The 23,292-nt window shown below is 38.8% G+C and overlaps 2 protein-coding genes across 3 annotated transcripts; both read left to right on the plus strand.

Annotated features, from left to right (window-relative positions):
• Positions 1 to 6,094: 6,094 nt before the first annotated feature.
• Positions 6,095 to 17,391, plus strand: prcp (prolylcarboxypeptidase (angiotensinase C)). Of its 2 annotated transcripts, XM_029447231.1 has the most exons (10): positions 6,095 to 6,399; positions 6,526 to 6,707; positions 10,194 to 10,334; positions 10,418 to 10,519; positions 10,825 to 11,006; positions 11,326 to 11,483; positions 12,768 to 12,940; positions 14,745 to 14,912; positions 15,031 to 15,218; positions 16,386 to 17,391. In XM_029447231.1, exons 2-10 carry the CDS (start codon positions 6,534 to 6,536, stop codon positions 16,606 to 16,608), a joined length of 1,509 nt encoding a protein of 502 aa, XP_029303091.1. In that variant the 5' UTR covers positions 6,095 to 6,399; positions 6,526 to 6,533; the 3' UTR covers positions 16,609 to 17,391. The 2 variants fall into 2 exon arrangements, with proteins under 2 accessions (XP_029303091.1, XP_029303090.1); XM_029447230.1 differs by having other exon boundaries at positions 6,096 to 6,707.
• Positions 17,392 to 20,822: 3,431 nt separating this feature from the next.
• On the plus strand, positions 20,823 to 22,796 carry fam181b (family with sequence similarity 181 member B). The gene has a single exon (XM_029446590.1). The coding sequence runs from the start codon at positions 20,992 to 20,994 to the stop codon at positions 21,949 to 21,951; it is 960 nt and encodes a 319-aa protein (XP_029302450.1). The 5' UTR covers positions 20,823 to 20,991; the 3' UTR covers positions 21,952 to 22,796.
• The last annotated feature ends 496 nt before the right edge of the window (positions 22,797 to 23,292 follow it).

Here is a 23,292-nt window from a genome sequence, read left to right on the forward strand (position 1 = left end):
GTACACCATGGCACTTTGCTTTTATACTTTTTATTTTAAGTAATCCCTTTGTACAACTGGCAAGCATTTTGTTTTGCCTTTTACCCTAGACTTAACAGCAGTGATTTATTGTTAATCCCTTGCATTTTATTGTCAACGCATTATGGGAAATACAAAGAAAAAAACTATTTGGGATGTTGTGCTTATTTTCGTTTTATGTGTACAAAATAACCCATACAAATTACTCTGTATAACATTAAATAATTACACTAAATATCGTGTATTTGTCATGTTATTATTGCTTATGGCCAATCATTGTCATTACTATACACTGCACTGACGCGGTGACCAGAAGTAGCTACACCTCTGTGTAGTTTCAAAGTTTGTTTTGAAAAGAATTACCGGAAGTGGGAGTATGCCAGAATGGCTACACTACCGCTAATTTCACGCTGACTAATGTAATGTCGCAGTTCCTTGCTGTGACCACTGGAGGGCAGCAAACATTCATGATTTTACACTGAGACCAACATCTAACTGTTAGATTTTGGGTCGGGAACCTATGGCTCGCGAGCCATATATGGCTCTTACGATGACGAGATATGGCTCGCAGACAATTTTGAGCTGACATTTTTAAACATGATTAACAAGTAATATATAATTATACTGTGTCATTTAAAGTAAAACATTTAGCAGCGGACTTTGTTTTAGTTCTCCCCTCTCCTTTCCTCCGCTCTGTGCTGTTTCCACGTCAACTGCAAACGGATTGCTGAGCAGTTCATGCGCAGTCGGGAACACAGCGGGGGAGAAACACTTAGTGACCATAGTTTCCTGCTGCATCAGAGTCTCCCACAGGCAGCTCAGCTTGGAAAGCTGTCACTGCATCATACATGTCTGTGATCACACGGCCCTGAAGCTGCAGGTTTAACAGTGAGATGCTTCGTTATGTCGCACACAGAGTCTAGCTCACATCCACACTTTTCGTCCAAGAGATCTGTGGTGTGTCCTAGACTGAGCCATCGCACCGCCATGTTCAGAATGAATCTCCTCAGGAAAAGACTTACATTGACTCTTATAAAGTTTCCTGTCTGTGTTACGGTGCTTATTACATGTTACATCTCCAGAGCATCATGGTGCTCTCTTCATCACATCGCAGGCTCTGTCTGTCGTCAGACCCGCCAGTTTGTCCCGGGGCAGTTTAATTTCTAACACATTTAGATACTTCCTCAAATATGTATTTTCCCGTGGTTGTGCCATGCATTGATTTAATTACCAAAACCATATGATATTTTCTCGCGGCCGGATATAATTGTGGCCTTGAGTTTGACACCAGTTCAGTAGACACAGAAACGTGCACATAAATTAAATAAATAACATAAGCGGGGTTCCGTGGGGGGCACAGACAATGGTAGGGGAAACACTGATAGCGCTTTTAGTACTCGGAGACGTGATATACTTAAAACTCAATTTTATTAAATATATGGCTCTCAAGGAAATACATTTAAAAATATTTGATTTTTATGGCTCACCATGCCAAAAAGGTTCCCGACCCCTGCTTTATGCGTTATGCTTTATGCGTTATGCTTTATGCGTTATGCTTTATGCGTTATGCTTTATAAGTTATGCTTTATAAGTTAGGCGTTGTGCTTTATGCTTTATAAGTTATGCGTTATGCGTTATGCGTTATGCTTTATGTTTTCTGCTTTATGCTTTATAAGTTATGATTTATAAGTTATGCGTTATGCTTTATGCTTTATGCTTTATGCTTTATGCTTTATGCTTGCTTCATGCTTTATAAGTTATGTATTATGTATTAAGCTTTACGTTTTATGCATTGTGCTTTACGCTTTATGCTTTATTCTTTGTGTTATGCGTTATAGTTTATGCGTTATGCTTTATGCGTTATGTTTTATGCGTTATGCGTTATTTTTTATGCTTTATGCTTTACACGTTATGCTTTAGCACAACACATGAAGTGTAAAACATAAAGCATAAAGTATAACGCACGAAGCATAAAGCACAACGCATAACTTATAAAGCATAACGCATAAAGCATAACCCATAAAGCATAACGCATAAAGTATAACGCATAAAGCATAATGCATAAAGCATAAAGCATAAAGCATAAAGGAAAAAACATAAAGCATAAAGCATAAAACATAAAGCATAATGCATAAAGCATAATGCATAAAGCATAAAGCATAAAGCATAAAGCATAAAACATAAAGCATAATGCATAAAGCATAAAGCATAAAGCATAAAGCATAACGCATAAAGCATGAAGCATAAAGCGTAAAGCACACCGCATAAAACGTAAAGCTTAACTTATAACGCATTAAGCGTAAAGCATAAAGAATAACGCATAAAGCATAACGCATAAAGCATAACGCATAAAGCACAAAGCATAATGCATAAAGCATAAAGCAAAGCATAACGCATAACGCATAAAGCGTAAAGCATAAAGAATAAAGCATAACGCATAAAGCATAAAGCACACCGCATAAAACGTAAAGCTTAACTTATAACGCATTAAGCGTAAAGCATAAAGCATAAAGAATAACGCATAAAGCATAACGCATAAAGCATAACGCATAAAGCACAAAGCATAAAGCATAAAGCATAACGCATAACGCATAAAGCATAAAGCATAAAGCATAAAGCATAACGCATAAAGCATATAGCATAAAGCATAAAGCATAAAGAATAAAGCATAACGCATAAAGCATAAAGCATAAAGCATAAAGCATAAAGAATAAAGCATAAAGCATAACGCATAAAGCATAACGCATAAAGCGTAAAGCATAACGCACAAAGCGTAAAGCATAAAGAATAAAGCATAACGCATAAAGCATAACGCATAACGCATAACGCATAACACATAAAGCATAAAGCATAAAGCATAAAGCATAAAGCATAAAGCAAAACCCATAAACCATAACGCATAAAGCATAACGCATAACGCGTAACGCATAAAGCATCAAGCATCAAGCATAATGCATAACATATAAAGCATAAAGCATAAAGCATAACGCATAACGCATAACGCATAAAGCATAACCCATAACGCATAACGCATAAAGCATAAAGCATAAAGCATAACGCGTATCGCGTAACGCATAAAGCATAACGCATAACGCATAACGCATAACGCATAAAGCATAAAGCATAAAGCATAAAGCATAAAGCATAAATTATAACGCATAAAGCATAAAGCATCAAGCATAATGCATAACATATAAAGCGTAAAGCGTAAAGCGTAAAGCATAACGCACAACGCACAACGCATAACTTATAACGCATAACGCATAACTTATAAACCATAAAGCATAATGCATAAAGCATAAAGCATAAAGCATAAACATAAAGCATAAAGCATAAATCATAACGCACAAAACTTATAAAGCATAACGCATAACTTATAAAGCATAACGCACAAAGCATAAAGCATAACGCATAACTTATAAACCATAAAGCGTAAAGCATAACGCATAAAACATAAAGCATAAAGCATAAAGCATAAAGCATAAAGCATAAAACATAAAGCATAAAGCATAAAGCATAAAACATAAAGCATAACGCATAAAACATAAAGCATAAAGCATAAAACATAAAGCATAAAGCATAACTTATAAAGCATAACGCACAAAGCATAAAGCATAACGCATAAAACATAAAGCATAAAACGTAAAGCATAACGCACAACGCATAATGCATAAAGCATAAGGCATAAAGCATAAAGCATAACTCATACCTTATAAAGCATAACACATAACGCATAAAGCATAACGCATAAAGCATAACACATAAAGCATGAAGCATAAAACATAAAGCATAACGCACAACGCATAATGCATAAAGCATAAGGCATAAAGCATAAAGCATAACTCATACCTTATAAAGCATAACACATAACGCATAAAGCATAACGCATAAAGCAAAACGCATAACGCATAACGCATAACGCATAACGCATAACGCATAAAGCATAAAGCATAAAACATAAAGCATAAAACATAAAGCATAAAGCATAAAGCATAAAGCATAAACATAAAGCATAACGCATAAAACATAAAGCATAAAGCATAAAGCATAAAGCATAAAGCATAAAACATAAATCATAAAGCATAAAGCATAAAACATAAAGCATAACGCATAAAACATAAAGCATAAAGCATAAAACATAAAGCATAAAGCATAACTTATAAAGCATAACGCACAAAGCATAAAGCATAACGCATAAAACATAAAGCATAAAACGTAAAGCATAACGCACAACGCATAATGCATAAAGCATAAGGCATAAAGCATAAAGCATAACTCATAACTTATAAAGCATAACGCATACCTTATAAAGCATAACACATAACGCATAAAGCATAACGCATAAAGCATAACACATAAAGCATGAAGCATAAAACATAAAGCATAAAGCATAACACATAACGCATAACGCATAAAGCATAACGCATAAAGCATAACGCATAAAGCATAACACATAAAGCATAAAGCATAAAACATAAAGCATAAAGCATAACACATAACGCATAAAGCATAACGCATAAAGCATAAAGCATAAACATAAAGCATAACACATAACGCATAAAGCATAACGCATAACGCATAAAGCATAAAGCATAAAGCATAAAGCATAACAAATAACGCATAAAGCATAACGCATAAAGCAAAACGCATAACGCATAACGCATAACGCATAACGCATAACGCATAAAGCATAAAGCATAACGCATAAAGCATAAAGCATAACGCATAAAGCATAACGCATAACGCATAAAGCATAAAGCATAAAGCATAACGCATAACGCATAACGCGTAACGCATAAAGCATCAAGCATCAAGCATAATGCATAACATATAATGCATAAAGCATAAAGTATAACGCATAACGCATAAAGCATAACGCATAACGCATAACGCATAACGCGTAACGCATAAAGCATCAAGCATCAAGCATCAAGAATAATGCATAACATATAAAGCATAACGCATAAAGCATAAAGCATAACGCGTATCGCGTATCGCGTAACGCATAAAGCATAACGCATAACGCGTAACGCATAAAGCATCAAGCATAAAGCATAACGCATAAAGCATAAATTATAATGCATAAAGCATAAAGCGTAAAGCATAACGCACAACGCACAACGCATAACTTATAACACATAACGCATAACGCATAACGTATAAACCATAAAGCGTAAAGCATAACGCATAAAGCATAAAGCATAAAGAATAAAACATAAAGCATAAATCATAACGCACAAAACTTATAAAGCATAACGCATAATTTATAAAGCATAACGCACAAAGCATAAAGCATAACGCATAAAACATAAAGCATAAAACATAAAACATAAAGCATAAAACGTAAAGCATAACGCACAACGCATAATGCATAAAGCATAAAGCATAACGCATAACGCATAAATCATAAATCATAAAGCATAACGCATCCCCCCGTAGACCGTCTCATTTCGTAGACGGCTCGGTTCAGCCTTCGCGGTCTACTGAGGACTCGGCCTCTAAAGACCACGAAGGCTGCGTCCTCTGAATTGAGACACAGCTTTTATTTCCCTCTGAGATGTAGTGGAGTATAAGTATAGTAAAAGCATCAAATGGAAAGTACAAGTACATTTGTACGTAAAGCACTTGAGTAAATGTACCTAATTTCCACAACTTTCCCACTCCACTACATCGCAGAAGGAAATATTGTACTTTCTACTCCACTACATTTATTTGACAGCTTTAGTTACCTAGGTACTTTTAATAAAAGTAACTAGCTAATAAAAGTAACTAGTAACTAGTACACTTTTTAAAATAAAAAATGCGGGATAATTACGGGAAATATTTAAACGGGAGGACAGCGGGATAGAAGGAAAGATACGGGATAATCCCGGGGAAAACGGGAGGGTTGACAGGTCTGACATGTTTACCTGATACACGGTAAAGAAACTGAATAGTTGCTCACTTGATTGAACATTTCCGGTATTGACTTTCAAAATAAAAGCCTCAAATTAGGAAGAAGTTTTAATAGATATACACCGCGGCTACACAGAGGGGATTTTATGCTCAAAGTAAAATTAACACGGTCTTGGGATGGGTGCGTGCTTTGGGCGTGTTTCCGGTATACTTCTACTTTGAAAGATAGACCAGTCTGTTTCGAGCATCAACATCAACGTGCCAACGTTAAACTCAGACTCCCATAAACCCTTGCGATAATATTTACAGTAGGAACCATCTGCTTTCTGCTGACTGCTAGTCGGCTACAGTGAAATTAAAGTTGTTTAAAATAAATTGGGAAGACGTTGAACCTGACGCTTCCTTTGCAACAGCGAGCTACCTCTGCTCTGCTGCTAAATATAGGTCTCACGCTGTCTGACAACACCTCTCCGGATTTGCTGACAGGCGAGTTCCACTTCCTTTCTTTTACGGGACAGGTCTCATCTTCCCTTGTACCAGCAAAAAGAGATCATGCGACCTCATTATCATATGCTGAAGTCAGATCAGTGTGTTGTGAGCTGTGTGTGACAGGAGCAGCAATGAAGGCTGGAGTGAGGATTGTGGACAGAGCTGCAGCTACCTGCATCCTAACGCTGTGTTTCGGCTGCTTACACGTGATCGCCCTCAAACAACAACTTTTATCCAGGCGTGGTGGGTCATCTCACTCCACTGAGGTCCCCATCAGCTATGAAACATTATATTTTGACCAGAAGGTGAGTTTAAAATGTATCTCTTTTCTCTTTTACTCACAATTTGTCTATAAAAACTGTATTTGCAGGTATGTTTTACACTGGGTTCTTCCTCTTTGACTTCTTCCTGATTCACTTCACTTTTAAATGTTTTTGTTTCCTTCCTGTGGTAGGTAAGCCAAGCCAATAATGTGTGTGTTATTCTTTAGGGGTGTAGAAAAGTAATAGTTCAAATATGACAACAAAATATCCCTATATTTGGTCTGAAGCAATACAATAATACAGTAAGTACAACCAGATGGGTGTTATAATGGTGTTTTAATAATCTTTACAAAACAACAAAGAATAAGCAATATTTTCTTAAAATATAATTTATGTTATTTTATGATTTCTGACTGGTTAGAGTTGGTTCACCTTTTTGTTTACCACCACTGCACATTACTTGGGCTCATTGTTTGCTTTTTAATAATATCTGCAACACTTGCTCTTTCTACAATTTAATTCCGTAGAAGTTGTTGTTTTGCGTTGTGTCGGCAGACAATAGTGTTTCACTCTGGCTTCCTGTAGTGGAGGGAAAACCATCACAATTGGCTTTGTTCCTGCCAGAAGAACTGCTACTACTCCTCCTGGCTCCCTGCCTAAAAAGGTCTCCAGGGCCCAGTGAATGTGAAACACTTTTCTTCAGGGGGGTCTAAGAGATCTTCATTCAGCCTTTACATTTTCCATTTACTGTTACTTCATGGAGAATCAAATTGCATGCTGAGTGTAGCCTACATGGAGGTGCGTAACGCAGCATCATGTTTAGTGACTCATGAACTTGACTCATACAATCACAAGACTGTGCTTGTGTCTTCATTACTCTCCTCGACTCTATCTGTCCGTATTTACGCCCGTTTCCCTGCCTTGACCGTAGAGCTGCAATGATTAGTCCACTTATCAATTAGTCGATCGACAGACAAATAATCGGCAACTTTTTTGATCATCGATTAATTGTGAAAGTAATCTTTCTTGAGAAAAATGTCAGAAAATGCTGTTTTTGATTTCCTGCTTTTCTCAGTATTTATATTTTCATATTAAACTTAATATCTCTGGGTTTTGGACTGACAAGATGGGACATTTAAAGACATCACACTTTGAGAAACTAGGATGGACATTCTTCACTGTTTCCTGACATTTTATTCACTAAAAGATTAATCTAGAAAATAATCGGCAGATTAATCGATTATGAAAATGATCATTAGTTGCAGCCTTTCTTTGCAAGCACTTCCAAGATCCGTGTTAGTAGACATAAGTAAAGTAAGTAAATAGAGTAGAAACAATCCCTGCTGCTCCAACGATTTGTTAAAGTGAGAGGATTAATAAACACTTTAGAATAATTCACAGATTGGGATGCCCGGCAGCGCTCCTGTTACGGTGTCTCCCCCCCTCTCTCCCCCTTTCCTGTCTCTATTCAGCTCTACTGAATAACAGAGGGGGAAGGCCAAAAAAAAGAATCTACACAATTTAAAAAAAGAACAATACACAGATAATTGTAAAGTGTATATTACTAAGTACTAAGTACAGAATATTAGTATTTTTAGAGCCGCAGTGATTTGTTAATTTATTATTGGATCTATTTTGATAATAGATTAATAATTTAAGTCAGTTTTATGGTTCCAGATTCCCAAACGTGAGCATTATAATAGATTAAATATCTTTGTGTTTTTGTTTAGACAAACAAAATTGAAATTGAAAATAACAATTAGTTTTAGTCCTAAGTATAATATTACCAAACTGCTGATAATGTGCATCCACAAAGCATTGTTTGGACTGGGGGACAATGTGCCACACCTGGTCCAACCCACGACATCCTGCCTATAATCAGCCACGCTGACAAGAAGATAAAGACCATTTCCTCCCTTCTGAAGGCCATTGTCTTGTCTGATGTGCTTTCTTTCAACAAAATAATGTATGCTTCTTCTAGACAAGAACAACACATACAACCCCTGTAATCCACTTTCCAGTAGCAGTAGCACTAGCAAGTCTGCTGTTTTTACAAAAGAATCATCAATCATGCTGCCTTTTTCTACACTCTCTGTGGGACGAGCTGTGCGAGCAGAGCACCAAGATTGATCTAGATTTGATCTAGAAGAGGAAATCCTCTTGACTGCGTTTCGCCTCCAGACAATGAATGGAAGTGTGAAGGTGCGTTAGCATCCTCCAAATGAACTGATGTAGTTTACTGGAGCTTCAGTTGTTTCCCTTATGTCTTCATGTACTAGACTGTAACACAACAGCTGCTGTCTTTTTTCTTGTAGAATAGTTAACGTTCTGGTCCAGTAGATGTGCAGTATGTGAATTGAATTTTAATATCAAACTGCTCATGTGCTGTCTGCAGTGACCACATGGTGGCACTGTTCATCGGGGTGTGGATTTGTTATGAAACCTATCTTATAGGTTTTGTGATGTGCATACTGAGTGGGTGCAAGTGATACACTACTCACCAGGGGCCCTTTCGGCTTGTATATTCAACTACTTTAGTTTAGCGTTTGGATATTTCAGTTTGCATTGCAAGAGAATTTAGCTTTCAATAATTAAAGAGTTTTGCTCCCAAAATCAGAAATCTACCATTTAAAAACGCTGTTGTGAATAAAAAGTAACTAATAACACAAACATTATTTTTAACTTTTTTGAATTGCATGCAGCAACTTAAATGCTTTACTCTCATAATTCTAACATTATACGTTTGACAACCAGGACCACTGAAGCTTATTCTGCTGCCAAACTGCCGAAATGTTCCTTTAAACGGTCTCATGGTCCCTTCACACGTAAAAGTATTGCCAAGCACTAAGGAGTCGAGGCTTGAATGAACACATTGAGGCCCCAGAATCTTTATGTGTCACTGGCTCATAAAATTGCTGCGTCCTTTGTATCCACTGAGAAGGGAAGTGAGCGAGGAGGGGGGAAACAAAACTAAAACATTTTGTATGAAGTGTTGGTGCTGTTTCAAGGGCTGGACAACTCTGCACAGCCTCATGGGTCCGTCTTCTCTGTGAGGCTGGTGGTGTCTTTCTACTTTTGTTTAGTAAAGAATACAGGAAATATTGTTGAAATATCCCAGAATCCCGGAGGTTGGATGAAAGGATATCTCATCTAAAGTGGAACTAATGTGGCATTCTTTAAACTGGCTCCAACATATTTTCTTACAAATTGGGGCTAATTACCCTCGAATCCTACCTCGAGACTGTTACTGCAGGGCCAGGTATCAGCTGATCCCATCCAGCTCTGAGCCGATCATGTGCACTAACTGCATCCTATAAAATGCTCTGTGTAGATTAACATCAGTTAATTATTGTCCGTCAACAAATGTGACCTATGCACAAGACGCATTTAAATTAGATTTTTTACACGTTGCACCTTTAAGTAAGTTGGTTGCACACTTCAGCTACACTGAGAGCGATTATGATGTTTTTGAGTACAATTAAGATTATGCCCTAATTGTATGCAGTTTCATGTTTTTATTTGTTACAGATTGATCATTTTGGTTTCCTAGAGGATGGCACCTTCAAACAGAGATACCTTGTGGCCGACAAACACTGGCAGCAGCCTGGAGGACCTATTTTGTTCTACACTGGCAATGAAGGAGACATCACCTGGTTCTGCAACAATACTGTAAATATCCAGTGTTACCTTAGTATTTACACTGCGCGTAGTCGTCAGTCTAATGCAACACCTGTCATTGTTTTTCTCTCTAGGGCTTCATGTGGGAAATTGCGGAAGAGTTGGGTGCCATGCTGGTTTTTGCAGAACATCGTTACTATGGAGAGTCCCTGCCATTTGGGCAAGACTCTTACAGTGTAAGAGATGATATAGTGTTACACTTGGAGTACATCTAAGTCTGAATAAATCTGATTAAATATGTTTGACTTAAAAATAATAATAATTGGGTTTCCCAGCCCAAATAAAATAAATGTACAGTTTCCCAGCCCAGAAAATAAATGTACAGTACCAACAAAACTATGACTTATAGAAAAGAGTATGTGTATTCTGAAATTCTAGTATTTTCTAGCGAAAGGCTGGTTTCACTGTCGGTGCCAGTTTTTTTTTTTTTAAGACCATTCATTCCATTTTACAACTTGTCATGCTTGTCATTTGCCTGCAGGACAACAAACACCTGAACTACCTGACCTCAGAGCAGGCTCTGGCAGATTTTGCAGTGCTGATTCAGAACCTCAAGAGCACTTTACCTGGAGCTCAGCGGAGCCCTGCCATCGCTGTTGGAGGTTCTTATGGAGGGATGCTCGCCGCCTGGTTCAGGATGAAATACCCCAATATTGTTGTTGGGTAAGATATTATTCAGACTGGACATGTAACAGGCAACGTTGCATGTTTGCAGCTCCAATCAGTAGCAGCAGTTAAGCAAAAGGTTTTACCAACAGAGTTTGTTATGGACCCTTGCTCAGAGGCTCGGCATGTATGAGACATTAGCTATCAGAGTTTGAATCTGCGATCTTTTGATTTCTACATCGCCTTCGTAATAACTATGCTGCCTCAGCAAACATGTTACATAAATTCTATAAAGACTTCCCAGGATAATGGATCTGCAGCTTGTGTCATTTTAAGAAAAGAAGTGAAAATGCTTTTGCTTCTTATTGGATTTCAGAGCTCTGGCAGCCTCCGCACCCATATGGCAGTTCCCTGGTATGGTGCCATGTGGAGACTTCTACAACATAGTTACACAGGACTTTGCCAGCAGTGGATATAACTGTGATGCAAACATCAGAAAGTCGTGGAAGGCTATTAACAATGTATCATCCGCTGGTAAGTTGAATAGTCAAGATGGGTTGATTAATGTAGAAAGTAGGGCTGTAACAATATCAGATTTTTACTACACGATTATTGTGGCTCAAATACGGCTCAAATACGATAACGGCATTATGCCGATATCTACGGAAAATTAGAAAATAATAATAATAATGCTGACAGTCAAATTCATCTTTAAATTTGTTTATTGTTCATGTTGTCTATTTTATGGCAAATGAATGACACTCAAAATACAAGTGTAGTGAGTTGGAGACAGAGTCTGTAACCATGACTGCAGAAGTGTGCAAAAGAACAATTACAGTAATGGAAAGACAACCAGAGGAACTGATGTGTATTATCGTTTGTACACATCTTGTAGGAAATATGACTTATTTAAATAATTCCAAACAATAACTTATGTTTATGTTTTATGATAATGTTTAATCTTCTATATTAGGAAGGCTCCTGGGTTTTGAGACTTTCTACGTGTCTGTCCATAATGTCTACATTTGTGAATTTGACTAACCGTCTACTAAAGCCAGAAACCAGACTGCTTTTACTCAAACTTGTCGTACTATTGGGTATAAAGTCTAGAGCCTCTCCACAGATGACAGATTGTAATGTGTGGATCCATAAAATGTACAACCTGCATAACTCTGAGTATCTTAGTTCTTTAGTGTTCTGCTCAGATCGGAATAAGAAAGTGTGCCCAAAGGCTCCCGTGGTACCTTTTTCATTTTCATAACCTTAAACTGGAGGAAAACGCTTGACTGAATTGAGTGATACTTTTTATTCCTATCGCATCATTACCGGCGGGTTTTTGGTTGCATCTGTCCAAAAATCTTCAGATTCTGAGCATTGAAAAGGTAAAAAATATATGAGAAAGAAGTTGTGAGATTTAGACAACCAATCAGACATTTAGACTAAAAGTAGAAATTAACTATTTTATTTAACTAGTTAAAGTATAAAGTATTTTCACAGGTATTTCTTTGGGTGGACTTGGAGCATTTGCTCCTTAAGTTTGAGCACCCTGTCCCTTAACCACAATACGGTAATGGTTATTAGTTTATTAGCATTTAGAAGCTAAACCTATGATAAGGATTTGATATTATGTCTGGTAAACCCCCATGGGAGCTGTTAAGTACGAACAAAATAACCTTTGTTTTATCAAAACGTTGCTTTGTTAAAACAACAATGTCAATTTCACATTTTAGTACCCAGCAGTACATATAAATGCTATGCTGTTCACATAAAACATTGATTTACTAATGTAATGACATAATGTTTTGCTCTTTTGACAAGAGTCTGGTCTTCAGTGGCTGTCAGAAGAATTCAGTTTATGCGTCCCTCTTAAAAACAAGAATGATGCTTTTGGCTTCAAAAACTGGCTTCAGGAGACTTGGGTGAACCTGGCTATGGTGGACTACCCCTACGAAGCAAATTTTCTGCAGCCACTTCCTCGCTGGCCGATCCAGGTACAAACATCCACTATAGTAAAATACTGTATCGAAGATTCAAAACAGTTTTTCTGACAATCTAGCATGGACCGAAAAAAATCTAATAAAATGTTCATTTGTAGTTCAACTTCAAATGGATTCACTATCACAGGTCTTTACTTATTTAGTTTGTCTTTGGTTAAGCGCCTGATTTGTGTGTGAAGTGTTTGTTGTGGTCGTTCAAGCTTTTGTTTACAACAGCTGTCAAATAACTTCATTAATATTCATGAGAGGTCTTGTTTTTTTTTAGATTTTAAGTATTCTTTAGATGAGCAGCTACAAGCCACCATTCTTTTCGTTTATCGTACCAATGCTCCTTTCATCTGCACACTCCGTCAGATCTCTGAGGTGTTTCTCTTAGGACGCTCACATGGCACCACAGCAAGAGGACATTTGCCCAGAGCAGCTCATGAGGCCATTAAAACAAAAGGTTCACCGCTCTCATTTGAATGAGACTGTAACAAATACTTCACTAGACACTTGTTGTAAGAAAATAATCGGAAAACTTGCCAAAATAGAAGGAAAAGAAACTGTAATCGTGTAATGTGGCTTCTTTTTTTTAAACTCTCAACATTACAAAAAGTTCTTTGTTTTCATGTAAAAGAGCCTGTGACAGTATAGCGGCTGTTTTGCAGAGTCTGATCGACTTGGGTGCAGTGTATTCTACCAGTCACCTTGGCATGTCACGTGAATAAACCAAGCTCTGCCATTGACCCCCGACTCTCTATATTGGTGCCTCAACACACCTCCGAGCACCCCATACAGCAGACTCGCACTAAAACTTTTACTCGTGTGATACATTTTTTTGTCTGCTTATTTGTTTATCACTGATCCACTGAATAGATCCAGGAGCCCCATGTTAGGTGAAATAAACACTAAATGGTCATTTTGAGTTGTTTGGCTCAGTGCCTTTAATGTATGCGACCCCTATGGGTGGCTTAAGCGGTTTAGGCAGTGGGTGCAAAGAGGAGCTTTTTTAATGACAAAGCTAATGTGATTATCTGAGTGAGTGTGAGAACGGGGTATTGAGGGCTTAGAGGAGGGGAATCTGTTGGCAGAGATGAATGTATAAGCCTAATCCTATCTGAAAAGTAAGGAGAAGATGCTTTGGACCAATTGCAGTGTTTTTTTTCACAGTATAAATCTTTGCTTGGACATGTCTGTGGCCCTCCTCATCCATCGACCACCAACTCCTCCCGAGGCCGCAGACAAAAGCCTTAGTAACAGACTCCACACTAGCGCAGCTCCCCTCCAACCTCCAAACAAGAAAGCCCAGTTTCTCTGCCTCACAAAGAGTGCAGAACAACAGCCACAGCCAACTCTGCTGCTGCAACCATAACAACACGCAGTGAAACTAAACAAAAGCTGAAACGCAAATATTTATCATCCACGCTATTAATTCTGAGAAATCAACCGTGGTTAAACAAAATGGCAGTAAGGAGTGCAAAACTTAGCAAAATATAAACCATTGGCTTTAAGTTAATGGATGTTTTTCTTCCTCTCGTGCCAAGATTAGAGCAATAAATTCAAGTTAATTCCAGGGAATTTCATATGCAAATCAGGCGCCACCACTTTTTATGTGGAAAAACACTTTATGGGCCACCAAAAAAAAAGCAATGTCCAGTCTCGTAAACAACTCGGACGTATACAAGGAAATTAGATATTTATATTGTTCTCTTTTATGCTATTTAAAAAAGAAAATACATGCTGCTATTTATAGCTATATCACAAACTTTTAGTTAATAATTTTGTGTTTTGCTTGTTCATATATTATATTTTCAAGGTGGTGTGCAAGCATCTTGCTTTCGATGCCACTGTGTCTGACTACCAGCTGCTGCACGGTGTATCCCAAGCAGCAAAGGTCTACTACAACTACACCGGAAGCTCTTCCTGTCTCAACACATCTCAGACTGCAACCGGCAGCCTCGGTCTCCTCGGCTGGTTTTACCAGGTGCGGTAACACGGAGCGCATGGATTAGTCTTGTCATGCTGAATAAATTGCAGAACAGATGTGGCACTGGGCAGCTTTACCTGTCACAATGAATACCTGTTCAATCCTTCTTTCCCAGGCCTGCACAGAGATGGTGATGCCCATGTGCACAGACGGCATCCAGGACATGTTTGAACCTGAGGACTGGAATTTCCAGGCCTTTTCTGATGAGTGTCACGCCATGTTTGGTGTCAGGCCACGAGCTGACTGGGCAGGCACAGTCTACGGGGCAAAGGACATCGCCTCTCACAGTAACATCATCTTCAGGTAAACGTGGATTTTGAAATGCCAGAGAGAAGGTTACCTGTGTTTTCTGGGTTTGATTAGTGCAGTGAGTGCCATTAAAGTGCCAATTTTGACTGGCTTTTATTGCAGACAAATAAAGAGTACCCACCTGGGTCGCCACAGGACGTAGACAGAAGCTTGTGAAACTTAAATGAAAAAGCACTGACTCACAAACACTGAGGTGGGTCTTGTTAGGTTAAATACCAATTAGCAGCTTTTGTCAAGCAATAAACAGGGTGGCAATCAGGAATTTTATGTGTGAGTTTTTAAAGCCGCTCAAATAAAATGTCATAACATACGGCAATCATTAAAGAAAGGTACTCACAAAAAGGGCCCACAGCAGCTAACAGCCCATGTGGGAGGTTGACAGATACTGACATACAACATTAAGTGTTTTATTATTTTGTGTAGCACATTTTATGATGAGTTTTCCGTATTTTATGTCCGGTCTGGTGTCGAAAGGTGGTATTTAAAGTGGTAATAGACGTGTTTTTTGCTTTAAATTATCATTATTGTAGTAAATGTTGAAGTAATGGCTAAAGAATAATGACACCATCTGCAATTGGATTGGTTCCCTATAAGCCTCGCTTTCACTATGTAATTCTGTCTGCCACCGGGTATGATCTTCTGGGAAAATCAACGCTTGATATACGGCACAAAGGAAGTGCTTCAACCGTGTTGCGCAACTAAAACCGGAAGAGGATAGTGCTTTTGTTTTCCCCGTCAGCTATCAGTAGCTATCCCCAGGTAGTGTAAATGGCGGACGGTGGCACAACTAGAGTAGTTTGTATTGTTATAATACTGTGTTGTGAATTGAAGTTTGGGGGGGCCTAGTTGCTAGGCTATGAGAGAAACGGAAAGCGATCCGATTACCTTTGCGACGGCAACAATTACACCACTAAAAAACAGAAGGGGAGTTGAAAAGCTTACTTGCTTACATTTACCTGCTATAAAGCTGGCGTAGCCCAGTAGATAAAAAAAAAATAAAGGAGCATATATGAATAAATGATTTTACTTTAATACACTTTGTACAAACAATACTACCAAAAGTCCCAAATGATGTTATCGTTTGGCTCTGAATACCCTGAATGAACACAAGTGTCTGATCATATGTTTTCAGTGCACGCTGTTTCTGCTGTTGTATTTCAGTAACGGAGGACTAGACCCGTGGTCGTCTGGTGGAGTGACTTCCAACATAACAGATTCTCTGGTTTCCATTATGATTCCTGATGGTGCCCATCACTTGGACCTCCGCTACAGCAATGTCCATGACACCCCTTCAGTCCGCGCAGCCCGGGCGTTGGAGGTGATGTATTTTCGAGAATGGATCAAGCAGGCTAAAGGGACACCTCAAACTGCATCCACCCCCTAGTCCCTAAAAGCAGCACAATGTCCCCCGACCGGGATTAACCAGCTTTAATTTGCTTGACACGGTATTCCACAGGGTCATCATCATTATAAAAGGCAAAGTTTGTGCCTTTTTCAATTAATGTTAGGGTACTTTTCTTTCTTTCTCTATTTGACTATGCTCTTTATTTTAATAACGATGTCATTAATCACGTGAAAGTTTTTGAATCTTATTCATGTAGCTACAGTATGATCAGTGCTGGAACATCAGACTACAATTTTCATTGACCTCATTAGACACACTCTTTTTCTTTATGCCAAACTTTAAATTTCCAAGATGTGGAGAGGTATGAGAGAAAACTGAGAGTTGTGATAACAAGTGCTGTTGTGTGAATGTTTTTATTCATGTAACCACATTATCATCTCCCACGATCATTATTATCCTTTTTCTCCCATGTAAAGTTGCCAAAAACTCATTATGGCCTCTCTGCCTCTAAGCTTGTGTTTTCTTGTTGTCAGTCGGTGTTACAATCAGGGATACAATCAGTTATTCACATTCTTAATTTCATTTTTGTCTTTTAGTTTCATCATTATAAATTGACACCCATTACGTTCTTTTGTGTTGTCAGTTTTGTTGATTAGTCATTGTTTTCACTTGGATGTATTTGTTTTTTTCAAGATATATGTACAATATGATATTCTTCTTAACACTTAAAGAAGTCTCAGGAGAAAAGTTACCAAAAATAAAAAAATTGTTTTCAATATTGTGTACTATTAAACTTGATTTGTTATTGTTCACAGAAGAACAGTGTCTTCCTCACTTTTTTTATTACTTTTTTTATGTCTACCAGCTTTATTTAATATCCTGACGTTCCCAAGAAGCACATCTTCCTGTGAAACTGATTAAAAAGCTACTAATGACATTGTCATATCATATTTCTAATTGTCTTTTGATCATATATGGGTGCACTGTTGTACTCGTTGCCATGTTTAAGGGAGACTGAGACTTTTAAGTTACTTCCACCAGCAGGAACAATTGCATGTGGCTGAGATTTAATAAAAGCCCAATCGGAGGAGGCCAATAAAGTCAGTGGTGGGAGATTATTGCAGCTACGCCTGCTGACCTCACCCCTGTGGCCCAACCTGTGGGATTCCCCCTGGCACGCATTCATTCACTGGCTGCCATTAAAGCTCTAAATTGCTGCACCAAGGCAGCCCATAGACCCTGGTTTGTTCCCCCCCTGCTAGTAATATTATTAATACAACTCATGGGGTGCCAGAGAGGTTGAGAAGGGTTGATGGAAGGTTAAGAGTGAGGCGGTGAGTGGATTCGGGGAATCGGCAGGGACCGAGAAGCCTTTTGTACTTCACCATGAAGTCGCATTTTTTTTCTTTTTTCTTTTTTAAATGTCAAGCTAAAAGACTCAAATGTCATGAAAATACTAAGACTAAAACACTTTGACTGGCGATGAAAATATGTCTTCTTGCTTTTTAAAATTTCCTTTGAACTATTCTGGGCAACTCTTTGCACCCCAGAAGTTCCTGACATGACATGACTTTGTGAAGCAACATGTCCTGCACTGGTATGTGGGTTGATTTTCTACCGGGAGGCACAAAGCCTGACTTCTCCGCATTTTGTCACAGGCTTGACTGGATTTCAGACACCCCAGTAAAATGAAACATATCTTAACATGGGGGAGGACGGGGTCTCCGCATCTAAATGCCGTCCTTAAACTTTTCTCAGGACTTTGAGAGGTCATTAATTTTGCCGGCCTTTTCTTAGTCTCTGACACTGGCCATCAATCAAAGGTGTTATTAGTATTCTCTCGACCCCAAACTCTGAGTATGTCCCTGCTCAGACAGGGGACCACACACTAGTAGGAAGAGATTAAGCCTGTGTATGTCACATCACGTTGCACTGAGCACCCCGCTCCCTCCAGTTTGGCGCTGCTGAATAAGTAAATGCTCTGGGACAGAGGGCGTGGTGCTAGTGTTTAACAATATCTGAACAATATGGATCTGTGTACTTAACAATTTGGTTGTAGGAAAAGGCGCAGTAGACTACAAATTATTTCCCCCAAATTAAAATTCCCACAAAGCTCCAAAAATAATGAGTTTTTGGAAATTCAATCTATAGTTTGACCTCAGTGATTAATGCTAAAATAAATTGAACATAACAATTAACTTCACACTTAATGCCTTAGGAGTGGAAACAAGTCAAAAGCTCTCAGTTTATATATTTTTTCTGAGCTGGTCTGCCAAAGCCCATCCCCTCTCGCCCTCTCAGCCTTTATGCAACAATAGAAACTTGTTTCCGGGATCTGTGCGTCAGGCTCTGTGATGTGAATGACCCACCAGCACAAAAGCCAAAGCCCCTTGACTGGAAAAAAGGGGGATATAGCTGCCACGACTGTGATGATGTCACTTTGCCAAAATTGTGCTGCTAGCTAAGAGGGAGACAGAATCACGTTGGGCAGGCATTAAAAGATCGCTGAATTCTTGAGATGTTGTGATACGGCTTCTGCTCCATTTTCTCCCTAAACTTATCAATATCAATAAGATAACATTTTTGAATTTACAAATAAATGCTGAAGGCAGTTCAACTGAATACCCAAAGTCTCTTCAGTTCCCGCACATGAATTCTTGTTTTTTCTAGTAATATCTTAAGGTCCTTCATGGCCAGCTGTATAAAAGAAAACATTTAGTATATTTTGTAACAATTTGTTACTTGTAAATTTGTAGTTTTCCTGTATTTCTTTTCAGTCTCAGACTTGTGTTGGGCCACAGATAATTAGATTAGTGCTATCACTTTCGCTGTCCCTTTTCTCCCCAGGAATTAACATAAGAAAGAATTTTTTTAACGGCCTCACTCCCTCGCTGCCTCAGACTTTTCTTTTCATCCCTCCAACTCTTAAATGAGTCACTGCCTCACCTCAACATGCACTTTAGTAAGAAGGGGGATCTTCTTTCAATTATTCAGCTGCAGCATCTCTTAACTTAAAATAAGAATAGTAAATGAAGGCTTTATTGTGATCAGATATATACTTCTACATTCTCTGGTAAACAAATAGAAAATATGTGTGCATGTAACTGCAAGCTGCACATTCTTTACAGTATAGTTAAACTATGTCTAATAGTCCATGCACTTGAAATTCAGTTGAAATTCCACTTAAATTGGGATAAGTGCTGGCAACACAACAATCTGGCTCTCGGACACATCCTCCGTTGTATTCACTGCTGGCCAAGAAACTTCCTGTAAATACGTTATTGTTTACAACAGAAGTTTCATACCCAGGATTTCTTAAGGTCAACATTTCTTCTGGCACACTGAGCCTGAACTGCACTTTATTCCCCTTTAATTTAACAGCTCCGGCAGCTTTTCTAGTTAAATCGACTGTTCATTATTGAGACCCATTTTACGAAGGGGCTGTGAGGTGCAATTTAATGAATCTCTGGCACAAAGCTCCCTTTCACTGCCGGGCGAAGAATAGAGGCTATTTAGACCCTGTAGGGCTTTATGTCAAAGGCAGCCCATAATAGTTGTCAGGCCAGGGCAGAAATTCCCACTGGCCTGGGAATGCACAAGAAATCAACTTTTGCCATGAGCAGATTAAGACACAAGCAAGCAGTCGGGAAGATTCTCCCAAATAGTGGCATCTGTTTGGGCACAAAGATTTTCCCACAGAAAAGAAGCCTTTCTCACTACTGTATAGCCTTGGTTTGTGGTTTGTTTCAGTGCCTAAATGAACAGTAATTAGATTACAAGTTAACTTCTATTTGATAATCCAGAAAGGAAACAAATAACAGTGTTTGAATAGTGGTTCGAATGTTTAGAAAAGCAAGCAGGAATCACGTGAATGATGACACCAACTTTCAGGATTTTTGTGGGATGTAACTTTAATCAAAAAAACAAGTGTGTTTGTTTAATTATCATGTTTAACAAAATAGTTTGGTATAGCAATTATACCCAGCAAAAATACTCTTATCCAAGGCTTTTCTGCTCACTGTTACAGTAATATCCTCTAGTTTCATGAAAGCATTTTTGGTTCAGAGCACACACAAACAGTTAAACTAGAGGGGGAGAGTTCTGACAGAGGTTATTGTCTTCAACTCAGCAGGGAATTTCAGACAAATCCCTTCTTAGATGCAGGTGGTCAGGCACAAGCAAAGAGTTAAGTCCTGCGCTCTCTTTGCCCCTCCTCTTTGATGTTCTGACATCATTAGTCCAGCCCCCCGAAAGATCTCCTTGCTTTTCTCAGAGCCAGTCACTTCTACTCTGCAATGTTTACAGGAACTTCATGAGCAGCATCAGGCCCAGGTGTTTGGAAAAAAGACATGCTCTGAAGAAACTTTTGCTTCAGGGATCACAGCGGATGCCACAGGTGTAGCCACTGGGCTCGACAGAGGAATGGCTGTTCAGACTGCAATCATGAACCCTCAGTTCATGAATTTCTGCTTCCCTGGTTCTGTGATGGAGTACGACGTGGAGAAAAGTCTGGATGGGAGTCTCCTCGGTGAGACAGAAAATGACGAGGACTACAAAGAGACCACTAGGGACTTGCTGAGCTTCATAGACTCAGCCTCCAGCAATATCAAGCTGGCTCTGGACAAGCCAGTGAAATCTAAGAGGAAAGTCAACCACCGGAAGTATCTACAGAAGCAGATCAAAAGGTGCACTGGCATTATTACACCGGGAAACCTAGCAGATGCACCGGTTAAAAGACAAGGTTCCCCCCTGGCTCAGACAAGCCCTTTGCAGAGCAAAACTCTTCTGAAACGTGATGGGGTCCAGGCAAACTTACAGAGCAAAAGCTTGGCAGCCCTCTTCAGCCCTGTGAAGGATATAAGGGGTGAAAAAGCCAAGAAACCACCCCTAAGGCATCGCAACCTGCCCCCCTCTTTCTTCACTGAGCCTGCCAACTGCTCCAAAGTCAGCTCCACATCTGGGATGACGCTGAAGGACTTGGAACGAGGTAATCCTGAGGCTGCGGAGTTCTTTGAGCTCTTGGGGCCTGATTATAGCAACATGGTGAGCGACCAGGACCTTTATCAAAGTATGCCCGTCCGGCTGCCAGAGATGGGAGGCCCAGATCCTGCTTCCTACGATGCTCACCATTTAGTTGGTGGTCTCCTCTACTCCGAGCCCTGGACTAGCTGCTCAGGATCCTCTAAGAAACTAGGAGAGAGCCTGCGTACGGGCCCAACCCAGCCTCCCGTCTACTGTCCCTCTGAGGCTGCTTCTGGGTCCATAGAGGACAACGCACTGTGCACTTTGGCCTTCCCCAACTTCTTCACAGACTGCTCAATACCTCAGGTCACTTATGATTTAAGTGGTGGTTATAACAGAGCTAATTATTCATCTCTATGAGAAACTGTTCTTAGAATGGCTGCTGGTAAAAAGCAGAAGTTTAACACTAGTCTAAGAGAGTTGGATATTACTGTATCATATTTGTTCATCTGTTGTGGGAGTACATTTGCAACTGGATTCAAACATTTTGCGTCGTCTCTCAGCAACAACGTGTGTCACTTTCCCTGAGAGAAACAAGAAACTTCAAATATTGTCTTTCATGAAATGTCGTCAAATGTCCAAAGCTTTTTCAAGTAACTGCATAATATGTGCTTTTCAACATCCCAGTTTCATTTACTACACTGTTCTGTTAAATGCTCAAATGTTTTACATGTGGATATTCTTTTCTTTATCTCAGGCAATTTCTAATGACACACTGAATGAAAATGCATCTGCTTTTGGGTAAGCTTCAGTTTTGTCAGCAGAGTATTTGAGTCTGTTTTTTGATATGTATCTTATTAATCTGGGAATTTGTAAATGAAGACATTTCATTCTAACATGTTCATGTTTTACAAAAAGAAAACATACAAGCTGCAGAAACAGTCGTTGGTTAAGCCCACTAAACTTCACTTATTGCTAGATATTATAGAACTGTTTGTCATATGTGACAAAACATGCTGCAACAATCTCTCAGCGAGGCACTTTTTCGTTCCTTTAAATAACTGTTCTGTGTAGAAGGGAAAACCCATTTTGCTGAAATGATGATTACAGCAATGCGTGATGTGATGTTTGTTTTATGACATTTTACAGCCCCGAAATGATTTTCAGCTGGCAGATTTACCACTTGTATCCATTCTATTGGAAAAGCCTTAAATGTATCTAGCTATTGTAAGAGGACGAAATAAAGCTGGTCTTTATTACTGTGACAACAGTGTCTGTGTTTGTGTTCATCGCTAATCATATATCGTATATACAATGTTGAGGTGTGATTATCGGCATATAAGAGTGTACAAAGCAAAAATGCTGCATGGAATAAGGTGTATGTCTCTAAAAATACATCTATACAGTCTTTTACAGAGTTGAACTGTGTTATCACAACAAATATGACAATGTGTAAATCAATAAATACAGATAGAAACTCCTGTACATCCTTTGGGAGTCAGATAAGCAAACTCTGCTGAGTGTTTGAAATCTCATCTCAAAATCTTTTTGCTGATGCTTCCTTGCCCTGATTTGTTCGTATTTGTTAAAACAGTATTGCTTGTCTTTGGTATTTATTTATTCAAATGCTTTTGTCATCTTTCTGTAACTGTGAAGCACTTTGTACACTGAGTTTGAAGTGCTATATGCAATCTGATGCAACTGTCTTGTAATAAACTATGAAAGAGTTAACACAGAAACAATAAAGAAAAAACAGTTTAA

The sequence above is a fragment of the Cottoperca gobio genome, chromosome 13 (assembly GCF_900634415.1).
Source record: "Cottoperca gobio chromosome 13, fCotGob3.1, whole genome shotgun sequence".
Taxonomy (NCBI): domain Eukaryota; kingdom Metazoa; phylum Chordata; class Actinopteri; order Perciformes; family Bovichtidae; genus Cottoperca; species Cottoperca gobio.

Coding starts and splice junctions, on each gene's coding strand:
- prcp (XM_029447231.1), top strand. CDS start 6,534: ATGAAGGCTGGAGTGAGGATTGTGGACAGAGCTGCAGCTACCTGCATC. Junction 11,007..11,325: donor TACCCCAATATTGTTGTTGG/GTAAGATATTAT, acceptor ATTGGATTTCAG/AGCTCTGGCAGCCTCCGCAC. Junction 14,913..15,030: donor TCCTCGGCTGGTTTTACCAG/GTGCGGTAACAC, acceptor CTTCTTTCCCAG/GCCTGCACAGAGATGGTGAT.
- fam181b (XM_029446590.1), top strand. CDS start 20,992: ATGGCTGTTCAGACTGCAATCATGAACCCTCAGTTCATGAATTTCTGC.